Source organism: Centroberyx gerrardi, chromosome 18 (assembly GCF_048128805.1).
Source record: "Centroberyx gerrardi isolate f3 chromosome 18, fCenGer3.hap1.cur.20231027, whole genome shotgun sequence".
Lineage (NCBI taxonomy): Eukaryota > Metazoa > Chordata > Actinopteri > Beryciformes > Berycidae > Centroberyx > Centroberyx gerrardi.
The window spans coordinates 6047504-6075411 of record NC_136014.1 but is presented as its reverse complement, the minus strand read 5'-3'; the positions used below and the strand labels follow the sequence as shown (position 1 = coordinate 6075411).

General features: G+C 44.7%; 1 protein-coding gene across 1 annotated transcript in view; it reads left to right on the top strand.

Moving 5' to 3' along the window:
• The first annotated feature begins 1521 nt into the window (after positions 1–1521).
• Positions 1522–27908, top strand: part of jag2b (jagged canonical Notch ligand 2b) — a 47660-nt gene continuing 21273 nt past the window's right edge. Inside the window, exons 1-3 of the mRNA XM_071921309.2 lie at positions 1522–1834; positions 2422–2742; positions 23873–23927. Coding sequence (XP_071777410.2) covers positions 1766–1834; positions 2422–2742; positions 23873–23927 — 445 coding nt within the window. The 5' untranslated portion in view covers positions 1522–1765. The remainder of the gene's footprint in view (positions 1835–2421; positions 2743–23872; positions 23928–27908) is intronic.

Genomic DNA, 27908 nt, shown 5'->3' with positions numbered 1-27908 from the left:
ATACGATGAAATAATGATGATCCCTGTGGGGAAATTGGGTCACTGCAGCAGCAAATAGTAATAGGATGCAGCAAAGAAAAAAATAAGAATAGAGCAAATGGGTGGTATAAACATAACACAACTGACAATTACAACACTGTTAGGTAGAAATGTGTGAAAAAAATGAACTACAGCATTATGGAAGTGTGCAAATTAACAGCAACTGAGCAAAAAACATGAATACAGAATATGTACAATATGAAAATAAACCAAAAATAGAAATATATGCTGTATGAAATAAGTCAAGAAAATATAAAAATATCAAGATGCATGCAATATCTAACAAATTAGAAGACTATGAGCTATGAAGAAAATAAATATGTGAATTTACAGCATATCTAAATTCACGTTTGTTTTCTATAGAGAATGAAGCAAACCGTGTTATGGGTGACTGGTGCGTCACAGAAGAGGGCGCTCTGACCTGCCGCAATAGGGGGTTGAATGGAGAATATACTGTAGTGCACCATGGTGAACTGCTGGCCGGCTGGATTCACCTAGCAGACCAAGCCTTGTTATGGAAAAAGTGGTATGCGAGTTGCATCAGGGTTTATAGGGGCAATCTTACCTTTAAACCCCCATCCCATCACGCAAGTGATTAATAAACATACTTCATTAGAGCTGTATTAATTGGTGTTTATATTGACCTAATATGGGCGTCAAGTGGGTATGGCAAGGTGTGGCACTTACCATACCTTAGCATAAGTGAGTCTTTTCATTTTAATATTTTAGCAAAGATCAAGCAAAAAATGGCAAGAGCATGTATTTGGATTCCACATCTAAAAAATACAATCATCAGATCATTCAGGACCAATGTTCCCAATAGCTGATAGTTTGGTGACCTTTCTAATAATTTATCACAATGACCGAATAATAATATCATATCAATCATTGGTCCATTTACATACATTTAGATTAGATTTAGTCTATTTACATATCAGATCATTGAAACCCTAAGATATGGTAAATGATATTAAATGCAGGGTCTTTGCCATATCTTAGGGTTGTCAATGATCTGATACGAGCCAATTGTGTTGCCTTGCCTAATTAAGCCTATAATTAAATTCCAACCTGCTCCGATAAGGTCCTCATTTGAAATAACACCCATGCATCATACTATCTGTACCGGGCGCGTTTAATTAATTTCGACATCTGTTTAAATGTGCATGCTGTAATGCGGTTTTGTCCGAACGAAGCCCAGTATTAAAAAAAAAACAAAACCCCGATATAATTCAAGTTTTTGGGGAGGCGGAGGAGGAGAAGGAGAGAGGGAGATGAGGAGGAGGAGGAGGAGGAGGAGGAGGGGGTGGGGGGGTGGGGGGGGGGGTGTTATATTGTCCGCCCCTTTAATCCGGTTGGCTCAGAGACTGCCCGCAGGCCAATTTGTAAGTGGTTTGCGGAGCTGCCAATCAAAGCACACATCCTCTCCTCAGGCTGTGGCTGCGAAACATCTCAGTTGCTGTGTGGAGAGATTTGACGGAGGGACACTCCTGTGCGTGGACCATCACTACGCTGCAATCCGCTGCCCGCTCCGACCGACGCGCATGTAATGTCTCGGTGAATTCTGGACACATACGCTGGAAACAAAAACCACGCATGTGAATTATTATTATTTGTTTATTTATTTTTTTGCATGTCAGGAGAGGGGGAACTAGTCGCCGGTCCGCGGCTGTTTGTCGTTTCTTACCGCTTCTCTCCACCCTCTATGTCACTCTAATTAATCGGAGGCATGTGGAATCGCACCAGGATTAGGAATTGCCTCCCAATAGTGTGCCTGCTGTTGACGTTATGGACGGAGGTAAGAGGGCTCCCGTTTGTTTGAATTTGCGCCACATGAAATAAGATCAGTGTTTAAAATAGTCAATGTCAAAAGTTGGTGGGCGTGGGCAGATGTATTTGCTCCCCAGCGTTGCATATTCGCATCACATTAATCGATAATTGAATTACGTAGCCGTCAGTTGTGGAGCATGTGATCATGTTACCATGACAAGATTGAAGTCTGAGGAATTAATATAGGCTACTCTTCCATTTTGTTGTAATGCTTCAACCCTACACGTTTTTTTTTTGTGTGTGGAATTAGGCCTGCACCAAGAAGTTGGAAGTTGCATTGCATCAATTGCCTGCTGCAGCGGTTCATTTCCACCTCCTCCTGTCTGAGAGTAATTGTCTGAAATCGTAGCCTATAAACTGCATATGGGTTTTTAGCGCACGGTCCAATTCATGATGCAACAAATTATTTTGGAATAGCTGCCCCATCTGAGATAGCCTACATCTTGGAGTCAGCCACTGTTACGCACCTATTTGAGTAGCTACCAAATGCGTGTGTAGTCTGTGAATATATTGCCTACATATATATATTTTGTCTTTTTAAAATGTTATTTTTAGGTGTCCCAGTCAACTGGCTATTTCGAGCTGCAGCTGATCAGCGTGGAGAATGTAAACGGCGAGTTGGCGGACGGGGAGTGCTGCGACGGCTCCAGGAGCTCCCAGGACCTGCGCTGTATTCGAGACGAGTGCGACACTTACTTCAAAATCTGTCTAAAGGAGTACCAGACCGAGGTCACCACGACCGGCCCCTGCATCTACGGAGTTGGATCTACACAAGTTCTCGGTGGAAATACGTTTTCTTTTAAAAGTGCAAAGAATAACCCCAATAAAATCGACGAAGCTGGCAAGACTTTGATCCCCTTCCAGTTTGCGTGGCCGGTGAGTGTGCTTCCCTCCTCCAATTAAGGCTTTATAAGAAGAGTGATTGCTGCCCCCCTCTTGTATGGGGAAAGAGGACAACGCCAAACCCCATTTAAAAACCAGGCAATATAATGTTGTTTTGCGTATCGGCAAATATACACACCCGCTAGAGCAGGACTTAAAACCTTTTAATCATGGTTAGGAGCCACTCTTTAATTCGGCATTCATCCAATACACCAAGCAGCACTTATTTCGATAAAAAAATACACTTTTATAACTGGTTTGGCTGTTATTCCAACAACCTTCCATCAAAATACACAGTGGTAGTCAGTTCTGCGAAGCAGTTATAAAAGTTGAAATTTTATTTAAATAAACTGCTGCTTGATGGATCATATATTAACCGAATTTACCAAAAGACCCTAACGAATCGTTAAATCTCTCAAGTAACGTTCTCCTATGGATGTACCTTTGCAATGAAGGTAGACCGCATTAAAGTGCCAGATTTTTAATGGGGTTCGGCGTGACAATCTCGACATACGAGAATGGCACCTATCATGGGGTAAATGATTGCATGTTCCATAAGGATCCAATTGCAGCTACAGTGCTTCGCAGTGTCATCTGGCTCTTCTTTTAAAGTTGCCATGATATATGAGGTTGGCTTTGTTCCAACCCACCAGCATGCACCTGCCAAGGCCATGATAGGCTAATTAGACCGGGGGAAATGCTTTGATATGTAGACCCTAGCTGAGTTTAGAGAGGAGAGGGGGAGCCCGGTTCCCTCTCTCGTATGGAGACAAGGTTATACCAAACTTGCATACCTTGTAGAACATGACTTAAGACATTTTCTGATTCACTAGTGTCTTGTGGTAAATTCGGCATGCATATGACCCACCAAGCAGCACTTAGTTCAATAAAATTACAACTTTAATAATTGGTTCACATTGGTCGCTACCGCGGTGTAGCCTACTTTGGCAGAGGAAGATTGCGAAAATACCACGTGAACCAATTCTAAAAGTCGATATTTTGTGGACAGAAGTGCTGGTTTGTGTATTGAAAGCATGCCGAATGGAAGAGTTACTCCTACCGAATTTTAAAAGGTCTTAAGTCATGTTCTACGAGGTATGTAACGTTAGCCGTTATGCAGGGCAACATTAAACTGCCAAATTTTCCATGGAGGCTACATCCTAGGTGTATGTCTGATGAATGCGCCTTTGGGTCTATTAATCCTCTATTATAACTTAAAGTGAGTCACATTTCGCTTTGAGCCTTGTGAAGCAGAGTGGAAGATGTGCTGTTAATCAGGCTAAGGTGAAGGATGCCTCCAGGCAGTGGTTGGGTGTATAGAGCTGGCTGTTTTTGACACCTCTCTCTCCCCCTCCTCTCCTGCTGCCGGGTGCCAGGTGGCCCCTGGTGGCCCCTCCAGGGCAATTAAGCTTGTCTGACCTGGATGAGTGATAGCTGATGGATTAAGCACAAAGAAGGTGTACAAGGTTTGACCGCCATGTTAGCGAGTTTAGTAGTTTTTTTTAGGACTTCAGATATTGTCAAATGGACCTATAATGCTGCATGTTTTTATTAGGATATCTAACATGGTGGTTGTGCTGGAGGGGGGCGAATGAAATTGGACTGTTTGCATTGTAAGCTGTCATGTTGTGCAGAATATAAGCTACTTGCCATGTTATTTTGAAGGAAAACATCAGCAGTACTTGACCAAGGGTTTTGAAGATAATGAAGTTGACCCTTGACCTCATTACTGCACAGAGCATCTTATTAGGGTGCCACTTAAACTGGATGTCCCCTACCCGATTATTATATTTTATAATATTTGTCTGTTTGGGGACACTTGCAAAAGATATTTCCTCACATCGGGAGGCAGCAAGTTAAGTTTACTCAAATTTAGATGCTCTGATGACTGACTTTTATAAAAAAATTTTGTAGACTTTTATATTTGTAGACTACACAAGGCTGATTCAGGGATTTGTCTTTGTGTGTTTGGTGGTTTTTCTTTCAGCTACATATAGAAAGTGTCATACATCCATCAGAAGAAGTCTCTTATTCAATGTATTGACTTTTAACACCTCAAGACAGAGGTGAAGAGGCCTATTCTGGTGTGTTGTCTTTCTGCTAAGTGGCTCAGGCTGATAGCGGTGCACTATTCCAGTGCCAGATGTCACAACAAGCCTGCAGGGTCACTGGCTGTGGCGTTGTCGCTTTGCTCACTGAAGGAACAAAGATGCAGTGTAGTATTGACTGTCTGATCTGGCCGGCAGCCCACTTCGAGCCCCGTGGAAGCCGGTGGGGGCTGGACTCCTCCGTTATCCCCGTCCCGGCTTTAGCAACCCTCTAAAACTGAAAGTCATGTATTAAGGTCGTAGGAATACTGGCTGTGCTTCGGGGGAACACTCTGGTTATGTTCACACTGCAGCTGAAAGTGTGCCAATTCTAATTTTTTCCCCTGTCACATGTGGCACAGATCTGATGTTTTCTAATTGGTTTGAACGGCAAAAAGCTGCATGGAGTCGCATTTTTTTTAAAATTCTGACATGGAGCGCATGGATATGTGTTACAAAATCAGATCCTGAGGCATGAGACCTACATACGATTTGTATTTGGACACTCAAATCGGAAATTATCATCATTGCCATGGCAATAAGTAAATCGTATGTCAATCACCTGAGACAATTGGCACAATCTTGCCGCCATGGCAGCTTGGCTGAGCCAGCTTTAGTATGGAGGACAAAGAGACACAACAATGGAAAGAAAGCAAGATGGGCGACTTGATTGGTATTTGGGGAGACGCCTCAATTCAGTCAAAACTCAGGCTCTTACTGTAACTGAAATGTGTTCAAAACAAGAGCCAGAAGCATAGGCACAAAAACGGACGTGACGTCTTTTGGTGTTGATTGTTATCTTTTCGTCAACGCTTTCAATTCCAAAAAAAATCTGATACGAGCAGCGATACAGAATTGAGCGCGAAGGCTTGAGCTGTGAACGTAGCCCTTGCTTCCTTTTAATTTGCTAAAGTAGCAATTCTCATAAAGAGGGCTTTTCATCTCCCGCCTCCTTAGCGCTGTAGTCGGGCCGGCACAGTGCAAATCGTCCTGCAGTTTCAGGGGAGGCTGCTTGTACGTCACGAGGAAGCATCGTACGTCGTAGCCTCTCCTCGGTCCACTCACCAGCACACCAGTGATGATTATGATGATGATTATTGTTATAGGTGTGCGGTACTCTGATTTCCCAATACTGATCTGTTCTTTGGAAATCCTCCTCGTTATTGATGCTCCTGGAGGGTGTTTCTTGCTCCGGCTTGTCTTGTCAGCATGCCAGTGAAGAGACCGACTGCTGATGCTGTTGCTGCCACCTCTGAGCTCAGCCTACACTACTTTTTCTTTTTCTGCTGTTTTGAATTTACAGTAGGCGCACACTGCTTTTGTCTTTATCTGCTGAAGGGATTTAGTGTTGTGTTAAGAGGTTTGATATTGAAATTCAAGCTTTCTCAAGTTGAGGGAAATTGTTTCGCAGTGAGGGGATGCAATGAAATGATTCAGTTTTTTAAGGTAGGTAAGATTCAGGTAATGGTTAGGGTTTGGGTTAAAGGAAAAATCAGTATTTGGACTTGACCCAATTGAAATAAAAGTAATAGTTTAGAAGCAAAACTTGCTTTTGATAGCTGGAAACCTATGCAATATTTTGGATGATCTTTTATGGCTTTGTCTAGCTGTGTAGCAATATCCTTCAGGTTTAAGTAGTGCTTAGTATCGGGCTATGTGGACCTATGGAATGGATCTAGACGCTTTCAACCCAATCCAGCAGCCGGCTGACCAAGTTAAGGCCTCCTCTAGCCCGGCCTGATTGAGTTTCCATTTTGTTGGCCCATGCTGTGTCTGCAGTTCCGGAGAGAGAGAGAGAGACACGTCTTACTTCCATTTGATCGCTAATGAAATTGCTGGTGGAATTTCTCTCTCTCTCTGCCTCTCTCTCTCCCTCCCCCTGCAGCTACATCAACCGGACGTCCGTTTGATGTGAGCCTGCCTGTAACTCTATCTCTTCTGAACTTGGATGGGATGTGTCGCACCTCCTTTCCCAGCGACTTAGTAAATGCATGCATGGGTTTAGCCGGGCTTCTAGTTGATCTGCTCCAAGCAAAGCATGAAACATAACTGTTACTTCTGAAGCTAGACCGATTGAAGAATTTTGATAGTATCTTGTGTGAATGCCTTATCTAACACCTTATCTCTTTAGGCGATCGACACAATTGTAGCATCTATATTCACAAACACAAAGCGTAGCTCTCGCAGTACATCTTTGACCAAGCAATGAAGGGTACAGTGAGTCAGGAAAATGATAGTGTTTGATCTGCATGTCTTCTCGACTGCAGAACAGCGATTTACAATTCTGTCCCGAACTCTGCCTCTTATCTGCGGAGGGGAAAAAAGACCTCATGCTCATGCAGACACTCGCAGCGGAATTGATCTCACAACGCCGATAGTCTCAAAAAGGGGGCAGCGTGAAGAATCTCATTGACATGAAAATGATGTGGTAATCTGCGCAGACCCGCTTAAGGTTGTTTTCACTGGAACACGCCCAAAGAATTTGAATGCTGCTGGCTCGGCTGCAGGAGCCACGTGCTTGTGACACGCTCACTGTTATTGTCGTGCTCTCTCGTCTGGGGTGTCACTGTGCTACTGCCATGCTACTGTAAAGCATTGTCTCTGCTTTCATCTAAGTCTGTGGTTCTCAAAGTGGGGGTTCAGGGACCTCCAGGGCATCCTAGTGGGGGTTCCAGGGGTTCCCCAACTCAATGAAGAATACTTTAATTTCACTATAATTGAATTCACTGGAGATTATCCAAATTGGAGAGAGTATAATCATAGGTTTCACTCTCGCTGCTATTATCTCCCCATGTGCAGTTTTACAATTAAATACTAAATCAACAACAAATCTTCCCATATGGGTCACTGGGACAAAATCTTATTAAATGGGGGTCTGTTTGGGGTCCATGAAAGCATGATATGAAACCACTTGAGAACCGCTGATCGAAGGCTTTTGTTCACGCCTCAGGCCACCACATCCTCAATTCTGAATTGCTTTGTTCATATCTTGCTTTATTTTATTCATTTTATGACTGTTCGTATCTATTCTAGGATGTAGCCCATATCCGTCACCAATCAAAAGACGTCACATCCGTTTCTGAGCCTACGTTTCTCTCGGTTGTTGAGCTCATTCCGGTTTCAGTACGTGCCTTTTGGGGTTTGACTGAACTGAGTCGTCTCTCCAAATACCAGTCGAGTCAGCTATTTGGCTTTCTTTCCATTGTTGTCTCTGGTTGTCCTCCAGGCTAACACTGGCTCAGCTGAGGTGCCGTGGTGCCAAAATTATGACATTTGTCAAATTTAGAATTGGACAAAATACAACTCTGTGCAGCTTTTTGTTGTTCACAGTGATTAGAAAACATCAGATCTGTGTCACATTTGAGAGAAAAAAAGAATTGGGACACTTTCAGCTACAGTGTGAATATAGCCCAAGTATTGTCATGCTAGAATGAAGTAAGATTGGGACATGGCTACCCACTCAAACACTTTGTCTTGGCTATACATGTCCTTGTTGCCTTCTCTGCTAGTCAGTACTTTCGATTATCTCTCTCTCTCTCTCTCTCTCTCTCTCTCTCTCTCTCTCTCTCTCTCTCTCTCTCTCTCTCTCTCTCTCTCTCTCTCTCTCTCTCTCTCTCTCTCTCTCTCTCTCTCTCTCTCTCTCTCTCTCTCTCTCTCTCTCTCTCTCTCTCTCTCTCTCTCTCTCTCTCTCTCTCATACAAACACACAGAGCCCAAGGCTAACAGAGACTGCCATGGTTAGCCACACCTGATAGGGAGCTTGCCAGGGCCGTTGCTAGGAGACGGCTAGATAGGCCTCTAGTAAACAATTATCCTCCGTTGCCGTGGCTCCCTCCCCCATCCGTCCTCTTTTGGCCCCGGGGACGCTGTGTGGAAAACCACTCATCGGAGGCTCACCTGTGATTCAGCCGATTTCAATATTGATTACGCAATTAGCCGGTCGACCAGGACTCCCGAGTCAAAAAGCTGGCATTTTCTAAGAGTGCTTGGTCTCTGACTGTGTTCGAAGTGGCACTTGGAGTCTGGTGTTTGTACTTTTTGGTTGCAGTGAATGTGTGGAGCTGCCCATTTCAAGCCCTGGGGACTGGACTCACCCTCATCTTTGGTCTAACTACGGACTGTAAATATGAAGCATGTCTGGAATGGTGTTTGGAAAGAAATGTTTCTGAGTAGCACATTTTGTTCAGGTTGCCAGATTTGCACCAGTGTGACTCTTAAGAAGTACAAGTCTGAATCATTGTGCAGTCAAGTTTTTTTTTTTTTCTAGAGCATTCGGTCTCAAACCACGTTGTTGGGAGTTCTTGAAGTCTAGAGGATGCAAAACCAAAAAGCAAGCGTATAGCTGTATTTGAAGAGTTTTATTGATCTTGATGTATCAAGAAGGAGGAAAAAGTCAACCTTACAGCGTCACAAGTTTCTCCATGCTTTTGTCTGCTTCCCAGCCCCATCCTGCACACAGTCGATGCGCTCCAAGCTGTTGGACTAGGTCAGAGAAGTTCTACCTATGCATCAGATGGCCTGCACCCATCTCTGATATTCTGATATAAGGTAGAAGGTGGGCGGGATCTTGGATAGTAAAATGTAATCTTTCCCACAAAGTGCCGTAGCTGAGATCTGTGGTCAGGTGACAGTAGTTAGTGTGTTCTCAGAATAACATCAAAGCTACGGCTTAATTACTAACCGGGTGGTAAATGATTTCAACGTCCAGTTTATTCATCAGCAAGAGTGACATAACTGAAGAAGATCAACTAACATGATTTGTGATTGCTTGATCCAAAAAAGCAGGTGCTCCAGTCACAATAAAAGCCATGTTAGGACAGTATTATGTCTGTTTGAATTTCACCCAAATTCCAGTTTTCTTCAGATTTAGCCACTTAATGCTTCTAGTCAAAGAAGTTGAAGGAACGGGAAGAAAGTTAGTTCCCGTCCACCACCACCATTACTTACCGGTAAGGCCTTCCCCCACAGACACTGTCCGTTTTGTGCCTTACAGGGTCTGGGGTCTGGGATGGCTTATGAGGCTTACGCACTGTTGCGTGCCATCAGAGGTTACAAGTCCGACAGTCATCTGTGTTGTTGCTTTGCTCACCAACAAAGATGCAGTGTAGTATTGACTGTCTGACCTGGACAGCTGCCCATTCCCAGCCCCGTGGAAGCCGATGTGGACTGAACTCCGTCACCCCCGTCCTAACTCCGACCACGCTCTAAATATTAAACAGATCGGTGTTATGGTGTTCGGGAGGGGAAAAAAGGAACGCTGTTTTGTTCAGCGCACTAGTGTGGTTTTTAAGGAAAGGCTATGGAAATACAAGGCTGACCTGTCATTTTGGGAGGCCTAGTAAAATGTGGATATAATGTGGAAAAAATGTTTTGTATTGACAACTAGATAAACCAACTAAACTAGATAAAACTAAACTAAAAACAGTACTTGGTCCTCAAAAGTCCATAAGCGATCGACCTCAAACAGTAAGCTGATTTTCATTGACTTTTATGACAACTGTGTTGACATTCAGAATGATCACGTGAATTATACACAACAAATCCTTTGCAAATTGCATTTACATTGAACCGCCATGATATGATGAAACCAGCTACCTTTAATAATGTCAAACCCTTTTGCGTTAACTTTGTGAATGTCTGATTTCACTGTAGAATCATCGTACTTTGATGAATTGGCGACATCATCCCACACCAAGCCCATAGCAGAGGCACACAGTTCTGGAAGGTGGTCTTCCTATAGCCGCAGAGATGCAGTGGCATAATCATTTTTGAATGTCTAAACCAACATTCAAATTGTCATGTGCCATCATGGGAGCCTTCCCATAAGAAAACGCACTGAGCTTGCACTTTCCAAGCTGGCCGTAGCCAGCCAGCCGGTGCAGGCAAATTATTTGGAGTAGCCTATGGAAAATTTTCATAGGTGCATTTATACTTTCTGTAGTGCCATTTAAAAAATAAAAAATAGGATAGCATAAGTGATGGATGATAAAGACCTAGTATAAAGATGCTGTAAGGTGTATTGACATGATACATTGCACACTGCGGTATCTTGGCACCTGGTTTACCCAAAGTGTAGATTACAGCACACTGGCAGTGTTACCATCACTGTTATGGTTGGCAATTTGTGACTTTTTTCATGATGTTAAATTATGTATGTTCCAATTATTTTTGTGCATTGTAGTCTAAGCCTGGCCTAATGAATAGAGCATGGTCTGTCATTGTCACCCTCTGCTAAGGCTGTCAGTGTGTGTGTTTTTGGACATTTAACACTGCAGGCTGCTCTGCCTAAGATATTAGTCAGTGTTGACTATGCATGTTTTTGAATGTGATAACTCTGAATAGCTATGCTTTTCGGGCAGTAGCCTATGGGTGGATGGCAAGATTTGAACTCTCTTTCAAATGTGTGACAGATTGTATGGAGGAACCATAATAAGGGTCTGTTTGGTTTGGTCCCTAGCAGGGGGTGGGAGAGACTTGAGTGGCTATTGATTTTGATGACTAAGTAAAATTGGTGAGCATATGCCCACTTTCACACAGCCGTAACGATGAGGGAAACGGCCCGGAGCCACTCATAATGGCGGTAATCGTGTTGAAGATACTCTAGAGATTTGGAGACGGGGTCTGCATGTGTTGTGTCTGTTATAGCAGAACGGTATGCATGGTGTGCTGAGTGATGGCGCAGATGCCCCTGTGTTGGTCTAATAAGGCGAAGAGGAGTCCTTTTAGTTATATTCACTGATCAATTAGCCTGTAATTTTTATTCATGTGTCAAGTTCAGTTTCCTCTCTTCCATCAAAACATACCATCAGACATCTGCTATATGTGCCACCGTACCAACAACAAGATCATCTGCCTCCGGTGATTTTCAAACCAAGGTAGGCGGTGAAGCCTTTGCCCAGACTCTATTGAGTACAGGCAAACTTGTAGTGTGGTTAAAAACACCTGTAAGTTGTTAAATATTTTTTAGACGATGACAAAATGCACGTGTTTCGTTACAACTGAAGTAAAAATAGACATGAAAAGATTGAATTTGACAAAATGTTCCCCCAGGACAACTCCGACAACATGCTGGGACGGCAGATCCCATGTGAATGACTGGCTGCTGGCAACAGTGGGGGGAAGTGAATATGTGGAGCTGCCTGAGCAGTTTTTAAAGGCGCTAAATCATAAACACATTCATTTCGAGGCATTAGTGTAATTACTGTAAACAAACAAGACCATCATTGAGAAGATTGACAGCCGCTACCAGCCTCTGTACTGCGTTTTACATTTTGTGCCACCAGGTTGAATTTGGAGGGAAATCTGCTGTGTTGCTTTAAGGCCCTGACACACCAAACCGACATCAAAGAACCAGCGGCGACGAAGGCCGACTGTTGCGTCGCCTGACGTCGCCTGTGTCTGGTCCAAAAAGTTGCACTTGAACACACCGCAAAGACTACAGCCAACGGCCAACTAGCACGTACGTTCTGCGCCTGCGTGAGGGGAAAAAGCTCTCCATACCATATGTCTGATAAGAAGTTGCAAATGGCACTGGCGTTGTCAGCCCTTGGTCTTTTGGTTGTGGAAGAAGAAAGGAAGAGGCGGAGGCGAAAAATAAGGAGAAACCGCACTAAATGGGTGAAATCATGGATACTCCAGCGACAGGCTCAAGGGGCTTTCCCGAACCTGTGTCGAGAGCTGGAGATAAATGAAACCTCCGATTTTAAAATTTTTGCTCGGCTCTTTCCTGTTCAGTTCCACATGTTGAAGGAATTTATCAGTCCAATCATCCAGAGGCAAAACACGAACTATCAATCAGAGTGATCTCTCTCACCGACGGGCTCTGCCGCCGATTCAACATGCTCAATCGGCCGAAAAGACGCCGACAGGGGTCCGACTAGTGCTGACGGTGCGGGACACACCGCAAAAACTAGGGACACCGATGGCCTGACATTGGCCGACCGTCGGCCTGGTGTGTCAGGGCCTTTACAGCGCGAAGGGAAGTTGCTTTACGGCATAAAACAAAAACTTTTTTTACTCTGTGTGTACTACACAACCTTTTTTCCAGTTCCACTATTGTAACTGTATAGTTTCAACTTCAGCTTACCTGGCCTGAATGCATATCTACTGTTATCAAGGCTGTTATCGGCTCTTAATCCTTCCTCTTGCTCTTCAAAACAATCAGAGCAACAAAAGGGGAAGGTGGGGCAAGTAGCAACCTCAGTAACGGGAAGGGTTTATAGGAATTTTGCTGCAATGTGTGTTTCTCAAAGTAAAAGGCCACATCACACATTTTTTCAAACTGTTGGCCCCGATCATGCTATTGGCCCAGGTCACACTGATCAATTTTCTGGTGTCTGGGAAAGCTCTCTAGAGAATGCATTAGAAACAACAATCATACAGTCAAAGACTGAAACAAATAACTCAAAGTGGTGCTTGAAGCAGGCTATGTCCATGTGCTGTTGGCAACACCACAAGTGTATGTTGTATAACTATTACATGTGTAGCTGATATGTAGTTGTGTCTCTGTGTGTGCATGCTGCCATTGTCGCTCCGTATTTATTCGTCTGTTTAAATATATGCGCATGTTGCTGTGGCCCATTGCGTCCCCTGTCTCTTGTTAGATGAATGGTGTGCAGGTGCTGGAGGCTCCTTGCGGGGGTAATTAAAGCATGTCATTACATGGGCAGTTAAATTGTCACTGTACTGTTGAACCTGTTTGAAATGATAATGGGACTCGGCTGGAAGCGGTGCTCTGTTGCTCTCCAGCCAGGCCCGCCTGTTGCTTTGGATCAGGAATTAGCCTAGTTAATGTGTTGTTGAAGCAGGTCTGTTACTGCAGTAGCCGAGTTCTTGGGTGAATGAACACCTAGGCATGTAGGTCACAGTTTGAAACACTGGCCAAGATCTTGTCATTGTTTGAAAGGTTTATAAGTTTTAGCCGCGAGTCATGAATTTGGCTTTAGTGTGAATAGAAAAGAGAAAGCGGGCATCAAAAGTTGTGTGTCACGTTTTTCAGCACACACAATTATGCTGACATGCTACTATTGTGACTGCCAGACTCGTCAGACTATTCTCAGATGAGCTCTTCAATTCACCCCAGGCTTCATACAGACGTAGCCTGTCCCTCATCCAATCCATCCATTCTTAACTTCATTGCTTTATTTGAAATTTCAAATATTGCCTAGTTCTGATTCAGTCATAGCACTATGGTTGGTTGGCAGGTTGCCATATACTGTATCTCTAGCTCTCTCCCTCCCTGTCTGCAACCACTGTGTAGCCTACATTGGTGTTTGACTTTAATGAGCAATAAACTAGTGTACGCCTAGTTGGACATATCACTGTATCACATTTACATTGATTTGTTCCTTCTATGCAAGTGTGAGTGTGTTTGTTTTGCATGTTGGGTTGCATAGTCTTGGATCATGCTGGTTAATTAGCACCCGGAGGGGAGGGGTTTGTTGTATTGGAAGTGCATGGTAAATGACCCTGTTGGCATAGTAGCAGCATGCTCAATGGGCCGTGTGTGTGTACACAGTCGGTGTGTAGGCCAGCCAGCCAAGTGCCTTGCCTTCAGTACGACATCTCTTGGCACACTGCTCTAGTAAGCAACTGTGTCCAGAACTCCCGCCCCTCCACCTCCCTGCCCAGCAGAGCTATAGTTTGAATTTATTGCCATTATGTAGTCCTGTCTCCTCCAACTGGCACTTTCTCAAACCCAGAACCCAGTTGAATCCATGTTGTCTTGCAATGCTTTGAGTCCTAGGTCAGTGGTTCTAAACTAGGCCATTGAGGCCCAAGAGTCTGCAGGTTTTCATTCCAACCACACACTACACCAGCTGATTTCACTGATTTACTTCTTTCTGTCTGGTTGAAGATGTGCAAATCAGTGAAATCTGCTGGCGTAGTGTTTGGTTGGAATGAAAACCAGCGTACTCTGGGGCCTTGATGGCACACACTTGAAGACTGCTGCTTTAAAGGAGATGAGCCAGTTAAGCTTGGCACAGGGTCGAGAACCACTATCCTTGGTGTATGCTTGTGTCTGTGAGCAAGGGTCTGCACATCGGGTGTAGACTGTTGTCTTGTTGTCTCACTTCAAGGGCAGCTTGTTGGCAAGGAGGGTCACTGGCAGGGTGGTGCAAGGTGGGGCTTTGTCTCAGGAGAGTGTCCGATAACGGCACTACCATAGTCAGGCGGCATCTGGCACAGGATGCAGACTCTTTGACTGGAGCATCTCGGTCCCTGTGTCGGAGGTGGGAGTTCAGCTCCAACTCCAAGGTAGAGATGTCATGATACCGTAGTTTTACCCTACGATATACCGGACTAAGTATTTTGATGCCAAGTCGTACTAAAATATAGGAGACGTGTAGGGAATTTGTCACTGTGAGTCTTTTGTCTTTGCTTTTGAACGGATGGAAGAGCTGGAAGCTGGAGAGATTCATATTCAAGTCCACACTATCTGCTGAAGTGCTTTTATGTCCATGAGTGCTCTTGGCCACTTATTGGCAGCACTGAAGATGGGTGTTAAGCACAAGTGTCAGTGCTGCCCCCCCACCAGCACCCCCAAGGTAGCACCCACTGTCGGGACCTTTTGTGTGCAGCTGGGGGAGGAGAGGACGGCTCCAGGGGTGGCTGGTGGTTCAGCTCACATCTTCCCCTCATTTGGGAGAGGGACTCTCACAGCCCACCCCCACCCTCCCAACCCTTTTCTCTAATGTGTATCCTCCCTGGTAGTAATCACATCCAGTGTCTAGACTTTGCTGACACTCAGCCTGTTCTCTGCCCCATGCATTAATGATACTCAGCATCATTAAGAGTTAGGCTGCAAGTCATTTTTTTTGTTACCAGTTAGTCTAAATGATTACAGTAAGTAATGCAATTGGACATTTCAATGTTAAAGGATAACGCTGGTGTTTTTTAATGCATTGCTTACCGTCAACAAATCCTATGAAAATAACAAAATCAGCAATGATTTTGTTTTGCCAACAAGTCTCGTCCATGTAGCCGGTGCCCAATGCAGCCATGTCCCAGCAGCCATAGAACTCCATTGTATTAAAAAAACAATTTAAAAACACGTCAAAGAGCCATGCTGTTGCTCTGACAGCATATTTCATCATCGCGATGCACCGGGCCAGCCGACTTTTTCCTCAAACAACTTAATAAGCCGGCTGTAAACACATTTGCGATCTCAGGAAAGTAGTTCCGTAGCACCGAAAATAGTCCCCGGCGTAATGAAGAATTTGTTCCCATTTGATTTGGTAATAACTACAACAGCCTGACTTTTCATGGTAACAGTTAGCAATTTTTAAAAGTGAAACTATGTCTTTGTGAGCTGTATTTCAAGGTTTTTAGCTTACAATTGGAGCCAATGACTTCCGGGTTGACGGCTAAAAACGGTACGTGGGAAGTCCGAAAGTAACGGGAGTAACGCATTGTTGATTTTGTTATTTTCATAGGATTTGTTGACGGTAAGCATTGCATTAAAAAACACCGGCCTTATCCTTTAATATAATTTTAACGTTAATATAATTTTCATGTGGAATATGTCATTATAATCAAACTACATACTAAATATTATTGCTCGAGTTCAGACACAAATAAGTACTTATTTGTGATGTAGCACATCTCTATGATTTCCAAGGCGGACTGGGAATCACGAGGCAGCTACCTAAGAATTTGCACTTCTGGAAAGCTTGCACTATCAGTATGTAAACTTTTTCAACGTTTCATCTGAGACCTGCAGTATGACTAATAACCTAGCAAATGGCAAGATTTCCTTGCAATATGAATATGCCAGGTTTCCTAGCTTTTTAGCTAGTGGGCGCACCTAGTTTGACTAACATTTGCCATGCTCCTGTACTGTCATGTGCTTGGTGTTTTTGCTCTTTTTTGATTGGATTTCAGCTGTTGGTGGATGGTAGTTAGTGCTGTAGTCTGCCGCTACAACTTTGCACAGTGAACAAAGCACCATATTTAGGGATGTCCCGATAACGTTTTTTGACGCCGATCGTTATGAGCCATATCTGCCGATACCGATCGGCCATAGATAGTTTTTTTGTTTTGTTATAGCAGCTGGTATAGCAGTATTATAGGTCAGTTTCCATTTTACATACATTTCATCCATCAAATTGAGTCCTGGTTAAAAAGTATCCACATTTTCTTTTTTTCTACCTCAATATTTACTTGATCATTATGTAAACAAAACCATGTGCGTTCTAGGTAGTGCAACATGATTTAGTGAGATAACCGAAGCACAAGACTCAGACTGTTGCCACTTGCCTGTGTTGTTGAATCGAGTTAAATAAATGGAGACACCCTCCGAAGATATATATCCGTTTCAGTCTTTGTTTTTGTATAAGTGAATGTTCTTAAGAGAGAGAGAAATGAGACTTTTCAGTTGCCTCTCCGCTGTTAGGGTCTCGACCGTTGTCCAGTACGACGCGGACAGCGGTGCAGAGTGCAGACCATTATGTAAACAAACGCACATGGCATGCGATGAATTGATGCATTAAATAAGCAGAGAATTAAATGAGGGGAGGTAGCGGGCGTGACGGACTTGAAGATTTGTGTTTTTAATTAACATGTAGCCTAAAGAAATATGAATTTAAGAAGTTCAAGAAGAGAAATGGCTCACAATGGTTTGCAATCGGCGACTATAAAGCATTATCGGAATTCTCCGATCTCATATTTATACTGAATATCGGCCGATTCCGATTGCTGGCCGATCGATCGTGGCATCCCTAACCATATTCACACCGTATTCTCATACTAGAATGGAATTCTGATAATTACACATAAGACTTGAGTTTGCCGTAGTTATGTTCAATAAAAAATCAACAAATTGACATAGTCAACATAATGGATGACATCGAGGAATCATTGCAACCATAATAAAGGCACGCAGGATGGGGTCAGACTCTCATTGTGCACATCTGTGTTACCTGGGTTTCCGTGGCGCATATCATTAATTTATGTCCATGAACATTAACATGTATGATAAAGAGTGTAACTGTTATTAGTCCAGCATGCAGCCATTAGTTATCGCTGGTGTCAGAAGGCACTTGAGGCACCTCGTGGGTTGGCGCCACTGCCCTTCCTTTTCTAGGGAGACGGCATTGCTGGATGCCCTTGCTGGAATAGCGTAGACTCAGCCCTAGTAAAACCAAAAGCTGGGATTGACATCACAGATTAATGAAGATTACATGCAGCGATTACTGGCCACGGGATGAATCGAGACGACCTCATGTCCCTCAGAGGGCAATAAATCAGGAGCTGTCAGTGGAACTCCCCACGGAGCTGAGAACGGGGAGGCGCAGAAGGTACCGGGCATTCAGTTCACCTCCCAATGACATGGGAAACAGTACTTGAAATGGGTCTTGGTTGCAGTCTATGAGAAAAACTTCCTAGGATTGGGACCAAGCAGTAGACATTTTTGCCTTTCATAGTATGGTGGTCCATCGCAAAAAGGAAAGGTAACAGAAAACCACTGCTTGGAATAATTCTCACAGCCCAAAATCAGCATTTGAGAACGTAAAGTCTTTCCCCAGCAGCAGAAATGAGAGAATCAAACTGAACTGAATTGCAGACAAACTAGGATCTCACACTGGATTACAGACTAGGCTTGGATCTCGCATTCTTAGTGTTCTTAGAAGGCAAACACCACACACACGCACACACACACACACACACACACACACACAGACGGAGCTGACCCCTCTTTTGAAAAGAAGTGTGCAGATCCATGCTTAGTGACCCCAACCTGCCCCAGCTTCCACTCCCCACTGCAACCTCTCTCTGTTTCCCAGTCCCTTTTATTTAAATGGCCACCTTCCAATCCCCTCTCTCCACCCACCCACCCCCTCGTCTGGCGTGGGAACCCATACCTGTGGCTCTCCCCAGACTCCCCCCCCCCCCCCCCCCCCCCTCCCCCACCACGTCCTCCACCATCCTCTGCCTTCACAAGTCTTTTTTTCCCCCAATGAATCTCCTGACCTAAGTCTACCTGTGGTGGCCAATGAAGGGATTCGGGTTGGTCTAGTTTTGACGGCGTGTTGCATCACGTCAAACACGCAGATTCACGTATAAACATATGACATATAAACATCCTTTTTTTTTTTTTTTCAACATGCCCCCCTTCTTGGCTTCGAAAACTAGGATTTCTCTGAGTAAATCCTCTAATCCATTAGGGGAAGGGCCGGGTAGGGTTTGGGAGATTTGACTGTGACAGGGGACATACCCAAGGATTCTTCATGGTCTTGCTTGGAGTATTTCATTTGGTCCTGTGTGTGTGGGTGATCTATCTGTGTTTTGGGGTGGGTGGGAGGGTAGGTGGGTTATTGCAATTTTGAGATTTTTTTTTTTTTGGTAGCGGTGTAGCACAGTCGGACGTAAGATTAGGACTTGGTGTGAAAACCACTGGTGACATTGTTCGACTTTGCCCACGCAACTGTCCCGACTTGGCTTACAAGCACACATGCTGACACTAATTGTCCCTGTGCTGACGGGGTCTCTCCAACGGACAGGGGTTTTGGTTGGGACAGGGGGGGGGTGAGTTGCGGTGTTGGGACAAGGGTCTTTGTTCAGTAGCCTCTTCCCCTTCCCTCCCCCACTCCTCCCCTTTATCCCCCGACCCATCCATCTATCTCGCTCCAGCCATTTGGGCAGCTGTCACTTAATCCAGCTAATCACAGACTGGGATGGTCTGTGGGAAACCAGACTGGTCCATGGCTTCGCTCAGCCCCAACACACATTCACACCAGGGACAGTTTACCCAAACATATACAGGATGTCGGCGTGCAAGCATGTCTGGATTTCAGGCAAATGGAAATCCCAATAGGCCCAGGTCACAATATGGCCACTTTTTCCCCTCTTTTAGCACTGATTCGCTCACATAATGTGCGTGCAGACACAATGTGCAGACATCACCTCGCATCCCATCACCTCGCATCCCATCCCCAGATGCGCAACATTTAAAGATCCGCCTATTACTAACACACACACACACACACACACATTCCCACTAACATCGGCTCTTCTCACGCATGGACTCACACACACATACACACCCACCCACATGCTCAGACTGGGGCAGCCAACCCACCCTTTTGTGGGGGGGAGGAGGGGGGATGGGTGGAAAGGTCAGAAGCCGTGCTGCATGTCGTGGGATGATCCACGTTCATGTCAAATAATCCATCTTTGGTGAGGCTGCATCTGTTGTGCGTCTGCGGCCGGTCGGGGTTGGCAGAGCGACCGGCAGCGGCAGGAGCATGATCTTCGCCCACAGCCCGCCCGCCTGCCTTCCCTTCCCCAAACCCAAACTCCCCATGCCCTTCCTCTCCTTTAGCCTTCTACCCTAACCCGCCCATTCCTCTTCCTATCCTTTCCTTCTCATCTTGAGCTCCCAACCGTCTCTTCTCCCCGGCGTCTTCTTGGCTTCTCGTCTTCTTGGCCATCGTTTTCAGCTGTACCCCCCTAACCCTATCCCGTACCCAAGCCCTATAGCTCACCCTATCCCGTCATCCTCCATCCCCTTCTCTTCTCACCCATGGTCTTCCACAACAACACCCCCCTCCCCTTCCTCCCACCACCACCCACAGCCAGACAAGCCTACTTAATCCCACAGCCCAGCAGCGACCAGCCTACCAGCTTGTTGGTCCCCCAGATCAACAACGCACACTGACACACACACACACACACACACACAAACACACATTTAACAACCCCCTCCCCTCCCTGTGATTTCTCCCTTCACCTCTACTACAAGTCCCTCACATACTCGCCTTCTGCCTTCCTTCCACCTGCCCTGGGGCAATGTCCTATCAGTGACATTACAGTAGAGGTCACAGGCAGTCACGCCGTGGCTACTACAACTGCCACTGACATGATGGTGACGTAATGAGTGCTATTTAGGTCAGCTGGTTGCCTAGCAGTGTGCCCTGCAGCACACCAGCTAGATTACCCCTGCTCTGCTGGTTAGCCTGGTTAGCTTCCGTGTGTGTGTGTGTGTGTGTGTGTGTGTGTGTGTGTGTGTGTGTGTGCGTGCAGTCAAAGTGGTGTCACCTGTGAAGAGTACTTAAGTTTTGTTACATCATTGCAAACACTTAAAACGGAGGGGGGGCCTCTGAACATGCGCTGAATCCCACAGTTCCATTTTTTTTTAATGTTGATTTTTAGTACCATCAGTGAGGCTGCCAACATTGAGACTCAGACTGGTGAGTCACATTGTACCATGGTTCAACAAGAGATTTTCCCCATGCAAACCACCGGTCCAACTTCATTCTATCGTTGATTATAGCTGATCTGTATCAAGTACGCTGATTATCTTCTATGTGGTGACGCAAGACTCCATTATGCTATTCCTATCATCAATGGCTGTGAATGTTTCAACCTGTGTTGAAAAGTAAGCTTAGACACATATGTTTCCATGACACCTACTACAATATCCACAAGCATCGCCAACTTCCAACCAATCACACGATCAGAACGGCTCTCTAGTGATTTGTATTACCTAGTATCTAGCTAGCAAAACACGCTTAAATAGCAATACTATATGGCATTGTTATTTTTGTTGTACGACTCTTAACTGCAAGGCATGTAGAGTGGGTTTCGCCTTGTTAAAGACACACATTTCCCCCCTCAGTTCAACTGGTTTTCTTGAGCTTCATGAAATGCACTTCAGATGTTATATGACTGGTGAACACTTTTGCAGTCTAGCCAATGCCATATCATCAAAGCTGGATTAAAATGAAGCATTGTTTTCAGACACATGTAGCTAAAGATAGGCAGATATCTGAGTGACTGTAGTGCTTTTGGCACTGACACAGTCGAACACAAATTGGACACTGGCCAATTGAGGAAACGATCAAACCATGCTGATTTGTCTCTGATAAACCTCCTGTCCTTCATTGCTTTCCTCCGTCTCCCTGTTTTTTCCCTGTCCTTTCCTTTTACATAAGTGTATTTTAGTAGCCTACACAAGGATTAGACATAGTGCGCAACTGTGGTCAGCGCAGGGCATGATGTATTCACTGGTGAATTGTAAAAGCATAACATGGCGTGAAACAAGATAATCCCCTTACACTTCTGATTTACCTCACTGCCAATATTAGCTGTGGGATATGAGCTCTGTCTGGCTTTGTCCTTGGTTGTCAAAGTGACCTTCTTGATGGACATCATGCCATACCTGCTGAGTCCACTCCACTCTCTGAGCATTTTATTTTATTTTTGAGAGGAAAGCTGAGAGGGATTTAGAGTAGAAGAGACACGGAAAGAGAAGGTCTAGGTGAGACTCAATAAAGGATGACATAAAGTACCTTCTGGCTAGGGATGCACCGATACTGGTATCGGTATCGGTGCCGATACCAGGCTAAAATGGAATATCGGTATCGGAGATTTTACCCAAGACTAAAATCTGATACCGAAAGCCATGAGTAACATGTAAGAAATAAAAGCTGCAAACACTGCATTTGTGGCACATAGAAGCCTGTATTTCTCAAACAGTGGGAAAAACAAGGATTTTATCTCAATAATTTTGTCCATTGACCCCAAACTAAGGAAGTAAGCCTGCACTGTTCAGTAAAAGTAATGGATCGGATCGGTACTCGGTATCGGCCGATGCTTAAACTTTCTTACTCGTAATCGGTTAAAACTAAGAACCATAAAATGGCCAAACATAGCATCTAGTCAGCTAAGTATCACTGTCATTGTTACTAATGCATCTGATTTTCCCAGGAGCAAACATTACTTGGCTAGTAGCTAGTAGTGGTAGTAGTCGTATGTTCAATTCAAGCTTCCTATAAGGAAAAATCCAGAGGAGCGGCCCTTTAGGTTTAGGTGGTCTTGTTGTGTCCTTGCCTCCCTATATCTCAGTCCTCCAGCCTCTGTTGGCCTCTCACACAGTTTTACTTACCGTATCTTGCTCTCTCTATCTCTGAAACATTGGGTTTCATCGGCAGCGTAACTCAAGCACACCTCCAGGCAAGAGAGCCAAGTAGCATACGAGAGTCAGTAGTAGCGGTGGAATCGATTTTGCATCGTCTGTCTGTCTGTGTGTGTGTGTGTGTGTGTGTGTGTGTGTGTGTGTGTGTGTGTGTGTGTGTGTGTGTCTGCTGATGTTTGAAGCACGATTGCATGATTATGGCTAAAATGATGATCTCAATTATTCTGCCTGATGTTATGAACACAATTATGATAATTGGTCTCAGTGAATTTAGGAACAAAATGGGGTTGGCTCACTGTAAAGTGTTGCTGTAGATGTGTGTGTGTGTAGCTGGGAGTAAACAAGGACAGGATGGTGCAGAAACCTTGCCCTGAACGCACTCATACTGGATTTAGTGATGCTTATTGACATGATTGAATAGATTGGTTCTACTTTGAGGTGTGGCAACAGTTCAAAGGCAAAGTTTGTGGAGTATCTGTGCTTTTTGATGTAATTTGGTTCGTAACGTAAAGGTTTCCAAATGATCAATTTTTGGCTATGAAAATGACTTTTTGTGTTTGAAATGTGTTCACACTCAGGATGGCTTTGCCTCTCTAGTGGTATCCATTCTTATTTGACATTTGGACTAACGAAATGCCAGCTTGAGTTTTGGCTATTCTCTACTTGAAGCGCTAGGCTAGTCATTTCTCCTGCCAGCTCTGCTCGACTCGCATGAAATGATGTAAGCAGAGATGAACACACTGTAAGATGCACATTCAACAGCTGTGATTGGTCACAGTGCTCATTGAATGGCGGCGGAACGTTAATGGGAGCACTTGTTGATTTAGTACAGCGGGTGCAAGGATTACGTTACAATTAATTGTGCAGCCTTAGTTGTACAAGTCATGCATCCTAATGCTTAATAATATCCTCCTTACCATGCGTTGCCATTGGACAGCAGTATGGTGATGTGGTTGCCTGTGGTCTGACTGCAAAGTTCTCATTTAGCCATACCTGGAGAGAAATTGACAAACTCCACAGGCTTGTATTGGCAACATGAAGGAAAATTGTCTTGTATTCAGTCAAAATGTACACATAACTCTCTTTTTGACTTATTTCTCTTTCTTTTTATCTCTCTCCAGCGTTCGTACACACTGATCGTAGAGGCCTGGGACTGGGACAACACCACGCGCAACCGTGAGTACAAGCCCACACACCTACCATTGCTGTGGCTTCCATCCATCCTGCCATTCCATCCATATATATATATATTGTAGTATCTTTTTTATGTGTAGTGTTTTAGCCTGTGTCTCGTAACTCTTGATGAGTGGCCCTCAACTTCATCTTTTTTTTTTGGGTTATTGTGTTTGTTGCTTTGTTTGACTTGTTTGTTGAGGAGTGACACATTAATAAAATGTTATCTATCTATCTATCTATCTATCTATCTATCTATCTATCTGTCAGCGCTGTTGAGGGAGATAGGGGTGGGTAAGGTTAGCAGTTTCACAGGTTCTTCTTATTCATGGCAAATATATAGACTCAAGTTTTCCCTGTGTTCTCCCCTCTTGTCCCTCTTTGAGTCAACGGATGTGTCTTGTGCCTTGTTATACGTATGAAGACTTAATTGAATTGAATTCAGAGACGCTAAACATGGAAGAAAAGAGGGTATGATGTGCAACAAAGGTTGTGAGATGGATTCGAATTCATAATGTGTTGAGCACATAGTAACTTGGCGAGCCACCTAAGACGCCTCACAGGATCAGAGGCTCGGTTCTGAGGCTGCGTTGGCCCCGGGCGTCAACGCTGACCAGCTGTATCCTGTTTTCCCTCGGCCGTGTCCGCTGGGTGGACTCCTGCACAACCCCGTTTTCCCGTCTTAGCAATAGCCCAGTCTGGGAGGAAGAGGACCCATTGAGCAATGTGGGATTATAGTGTCTCTGAGTGTGCGTGGAGCTTTGATCTGTGGAGACAGTGGCACTTTTGATGGCTGTCTTCTACCGTTCCGTGCAGGCGAGCATGTGCGTGCAATGCGTTTATCCACCCAAGTCATCTAATGCAAACTCGCACCTTATTTACATTAGGTCATTACATCCTGTTTTGTCCATAACATCAAAAGCACTTCCACTTGTGAATGAAGACAATGGACAAGAAATAGATTTGACATCACAGCGCGTTGATTAAACTATTGCATCCCCTGTCTACCCTCCTGTTTCTGCATTTAGCCCCTTCAGTAAATGTGTTTTATAATAGTCATGTCTGATGACGTTTCTGAGGGAATTGGATGGAAGGCCTACATAGGAAAACTCCTACTCCATTGCCTGCCAGCTACTAACTCTTTTCTTATATTGCCAAACTGCTATAAAGAAGTGAAATAGATGCGTTTGGTGTCTAAGGAAACGAGGATGGATTCATTCATTTTATAGAGAAGAGAGTAAGGAAAATGTTCCCCTTTTACTTTTCGCCGAACGGACAGGGAAATTGGGGAAAACTGAACTTTGAAGCTCAGGCAGGTTAGATGCATTCTGTGTTGCATGCTATTAGCGTTCAAAGGTCGGAGAGAGGCGGCCGCTACGTCACAACAACCATCAACTGACTCGGACCTTGATGTCATGGGTTCAAGGCACACAATCTTCTGGAACAAAGGCTCCTTTCAGCCTCCTGGGGAAGATCACAAGGGAGTCTGCTTGTAGTTGTGAACCTCTGTAAAGTCACAGTTAGATAGCTACTGTAGCCGCTGCCTGGCTGGGGGTAAGAGACCGCTGAGATGGGAGGGGTTCCACTTTGTCACGCATTGCTTGTCCCTGTCCCTTTTGCCATTTCATTCCTGCTTCATGTATTTTTACCCAAGATGGTTATTTTCACAGTAAATGTAGAATTTTAAGGCAGAGTTTTACCCGTGATATGTTTTCCCTCCCTTGGATGCCATTGATTCCCCGGAAAAGAGTTTTTTTCCCTCTACTGGGATTTTGGGCCAGGGGCCAGGCTATGTTTCATATATATATATATATCATTCCAGAAACATTTTATCAACACAATAAAGTAAAAGTAGGTGTACATTAGGGATGTGCAATGGTCTATATTCCCATCATAAAGGACTAAGTCAAGTTAACGTCAGTCAGGTTGAGACCATCCATCACCACTGATACACTATCAGTTACATGTTTTATTGAGAAAAAATTAACTTCACCTCACACAAAAATAATCATTAATTGCCTTGCTGGGAAAAGACAACAGTTTTTAGGTTAACACCGCTGCTGTTGTCAGCAGAGCCATGTGCTCTGTGGCTGCTACACACATACGTGACTTTAATGGTTTCAACTCAAAGTGCTGTTGCCCACATACTTAATGATTAGCCCTAAACTGTGGGGATGAAGGTGGAGGTAGCCATTCAAGTGTAGTAACTATAGGTGTGTATGTATCTTAGGGACAAGCAATCTGTATTACCTCCATGCATGAGTTTATTATTTGAATGAAACAGTCCATTTTCAAATCTTGTTTGAATCTGTCTTTGCTCCTCTCCCCTTCCTATCCCGTTATGTTGGTCTCTGGGCTTCTCCATTTTACATGGTTGAACTTGATTACTCATTAATAACAATAATTGAAAACTGATGAGAGGAGGAGTATCGGGAATTTCCCAGACTAGTGAATCAGGTGTAGGTCATTGAGGTGATCTATCTTGTACAAAAACAAAACTGAAACGGTGAAATACTTTACTGTATGCATCAGACATCGGAGCAAAGCTTTGGCCTGAGTCAGCAGCAGCCAACATGTCTTGGCCTACGTCAGAGCCTGCTAGTGTATCGGTCTACGGTAAGAGATTCCTCTCCCCCAGCGTCACGTCCTCCAGTGGGGTTCTCTTCCCTTCCCCCCGTGTCCTCAGGAAAGCCAGCCGGCTGTTTGCCTTGTGTTTATCGAGCAGGAAGCGGGGTGGACTGGACGGCCGGGCTTCGTGTTTAGACACCGCGGCAGCAGGGCCCGGCTTGGGCCCGCAGCCCATTGTTCTCTATCTGGAAACTGCCGGGGGTTATTTCTGTTATTGTTGCTTAATTCTGTCTGACATTGTGTCAGTCCTCAGCAGAGGAAGGTGTGTGTGTGTGTGTGTGTGTGTGTGTGCGCGCCCCTGCTCGCACACTTCGAAATGTCTGTGAGCGCGGCGCGTCGCGGCGCGGCCCCAAAGCCACGGAGAAAAGGAAATCACGGGCCCCCCTATTTCCACAGAGATTGTTCGCCGGCTTCGATCCCACTGTGATAAAGATTGCTTTCTTTGTGGAGGCCGGCGTGGCAGCGGGCCCCGCGGAGGAAAACAGAATGTTTAATGTGCGTCGGCGCGCCAGAGGCCAACATGGTAGCAACCTCGCCACAGACACTAAATGGCATCGCATAATACAGAGAGCCCAGAGGCACTCGCATTTTGCGCTATTGCCAGAAAATGGGCCCATTTGCACACAATGAGTTCCAATGCGTACTTAAGATTCAGTGGGTTGTTTTCCTCCACTCACCACGATACCGGGGCCCACTGAGGGAGAACGCCCTGCTGTTATCTCCATAAAGGACACTCGTAGTAAAAATCCCATACATCACACTAGAGATGGAGGGAGACTCCACATGCCACTGTCCGAAGTCAACATTTCAAATAAAAGGATTTATTTTTGTGCCAGTACCAAATACTTTGTGTACATTTGCCTTTTAGTGGTAGTATTTTTGGGCTTATTGCCAACCTGCTCCCAATGCAAAGGATGAGTTTTGAATTTGGTCTCCCCTGTAGTTCAAAATGTCTCTCTCAAAGTCGCAGTGCACGCTCTTAGATGTCAGTACACTTCAAATACAATCGGTTGCTCAGATGGAGGGTAAGGAAGCTGGAGGCAAATGACAGCTTCCTTTTAAAAAGAGAATGACCAGGCTGACCTTTTGACCGGTGTGTTTGATGGTACCTTCAAAGTGAAAGGCTTCTTGGGGACCTTGAAATGTTTCCCATGCTGATGCCGCAGTGTGTCGTTTTGTTGCACCGAGAGAAAGAGTTACAAGGGAGCGAGCGCTGTTGAAACTTTATGGTACCTTCGCCCGGTCTTCCCCCTCAATCGGCATTCATGGTGGTCTTTTCATTCTTCAGTGTCGTCTGTGTGTGGGAGTTGTCAGTGGAGAATTCGTAGACGGGACAGGGGTTCAAATGGAGAGGAG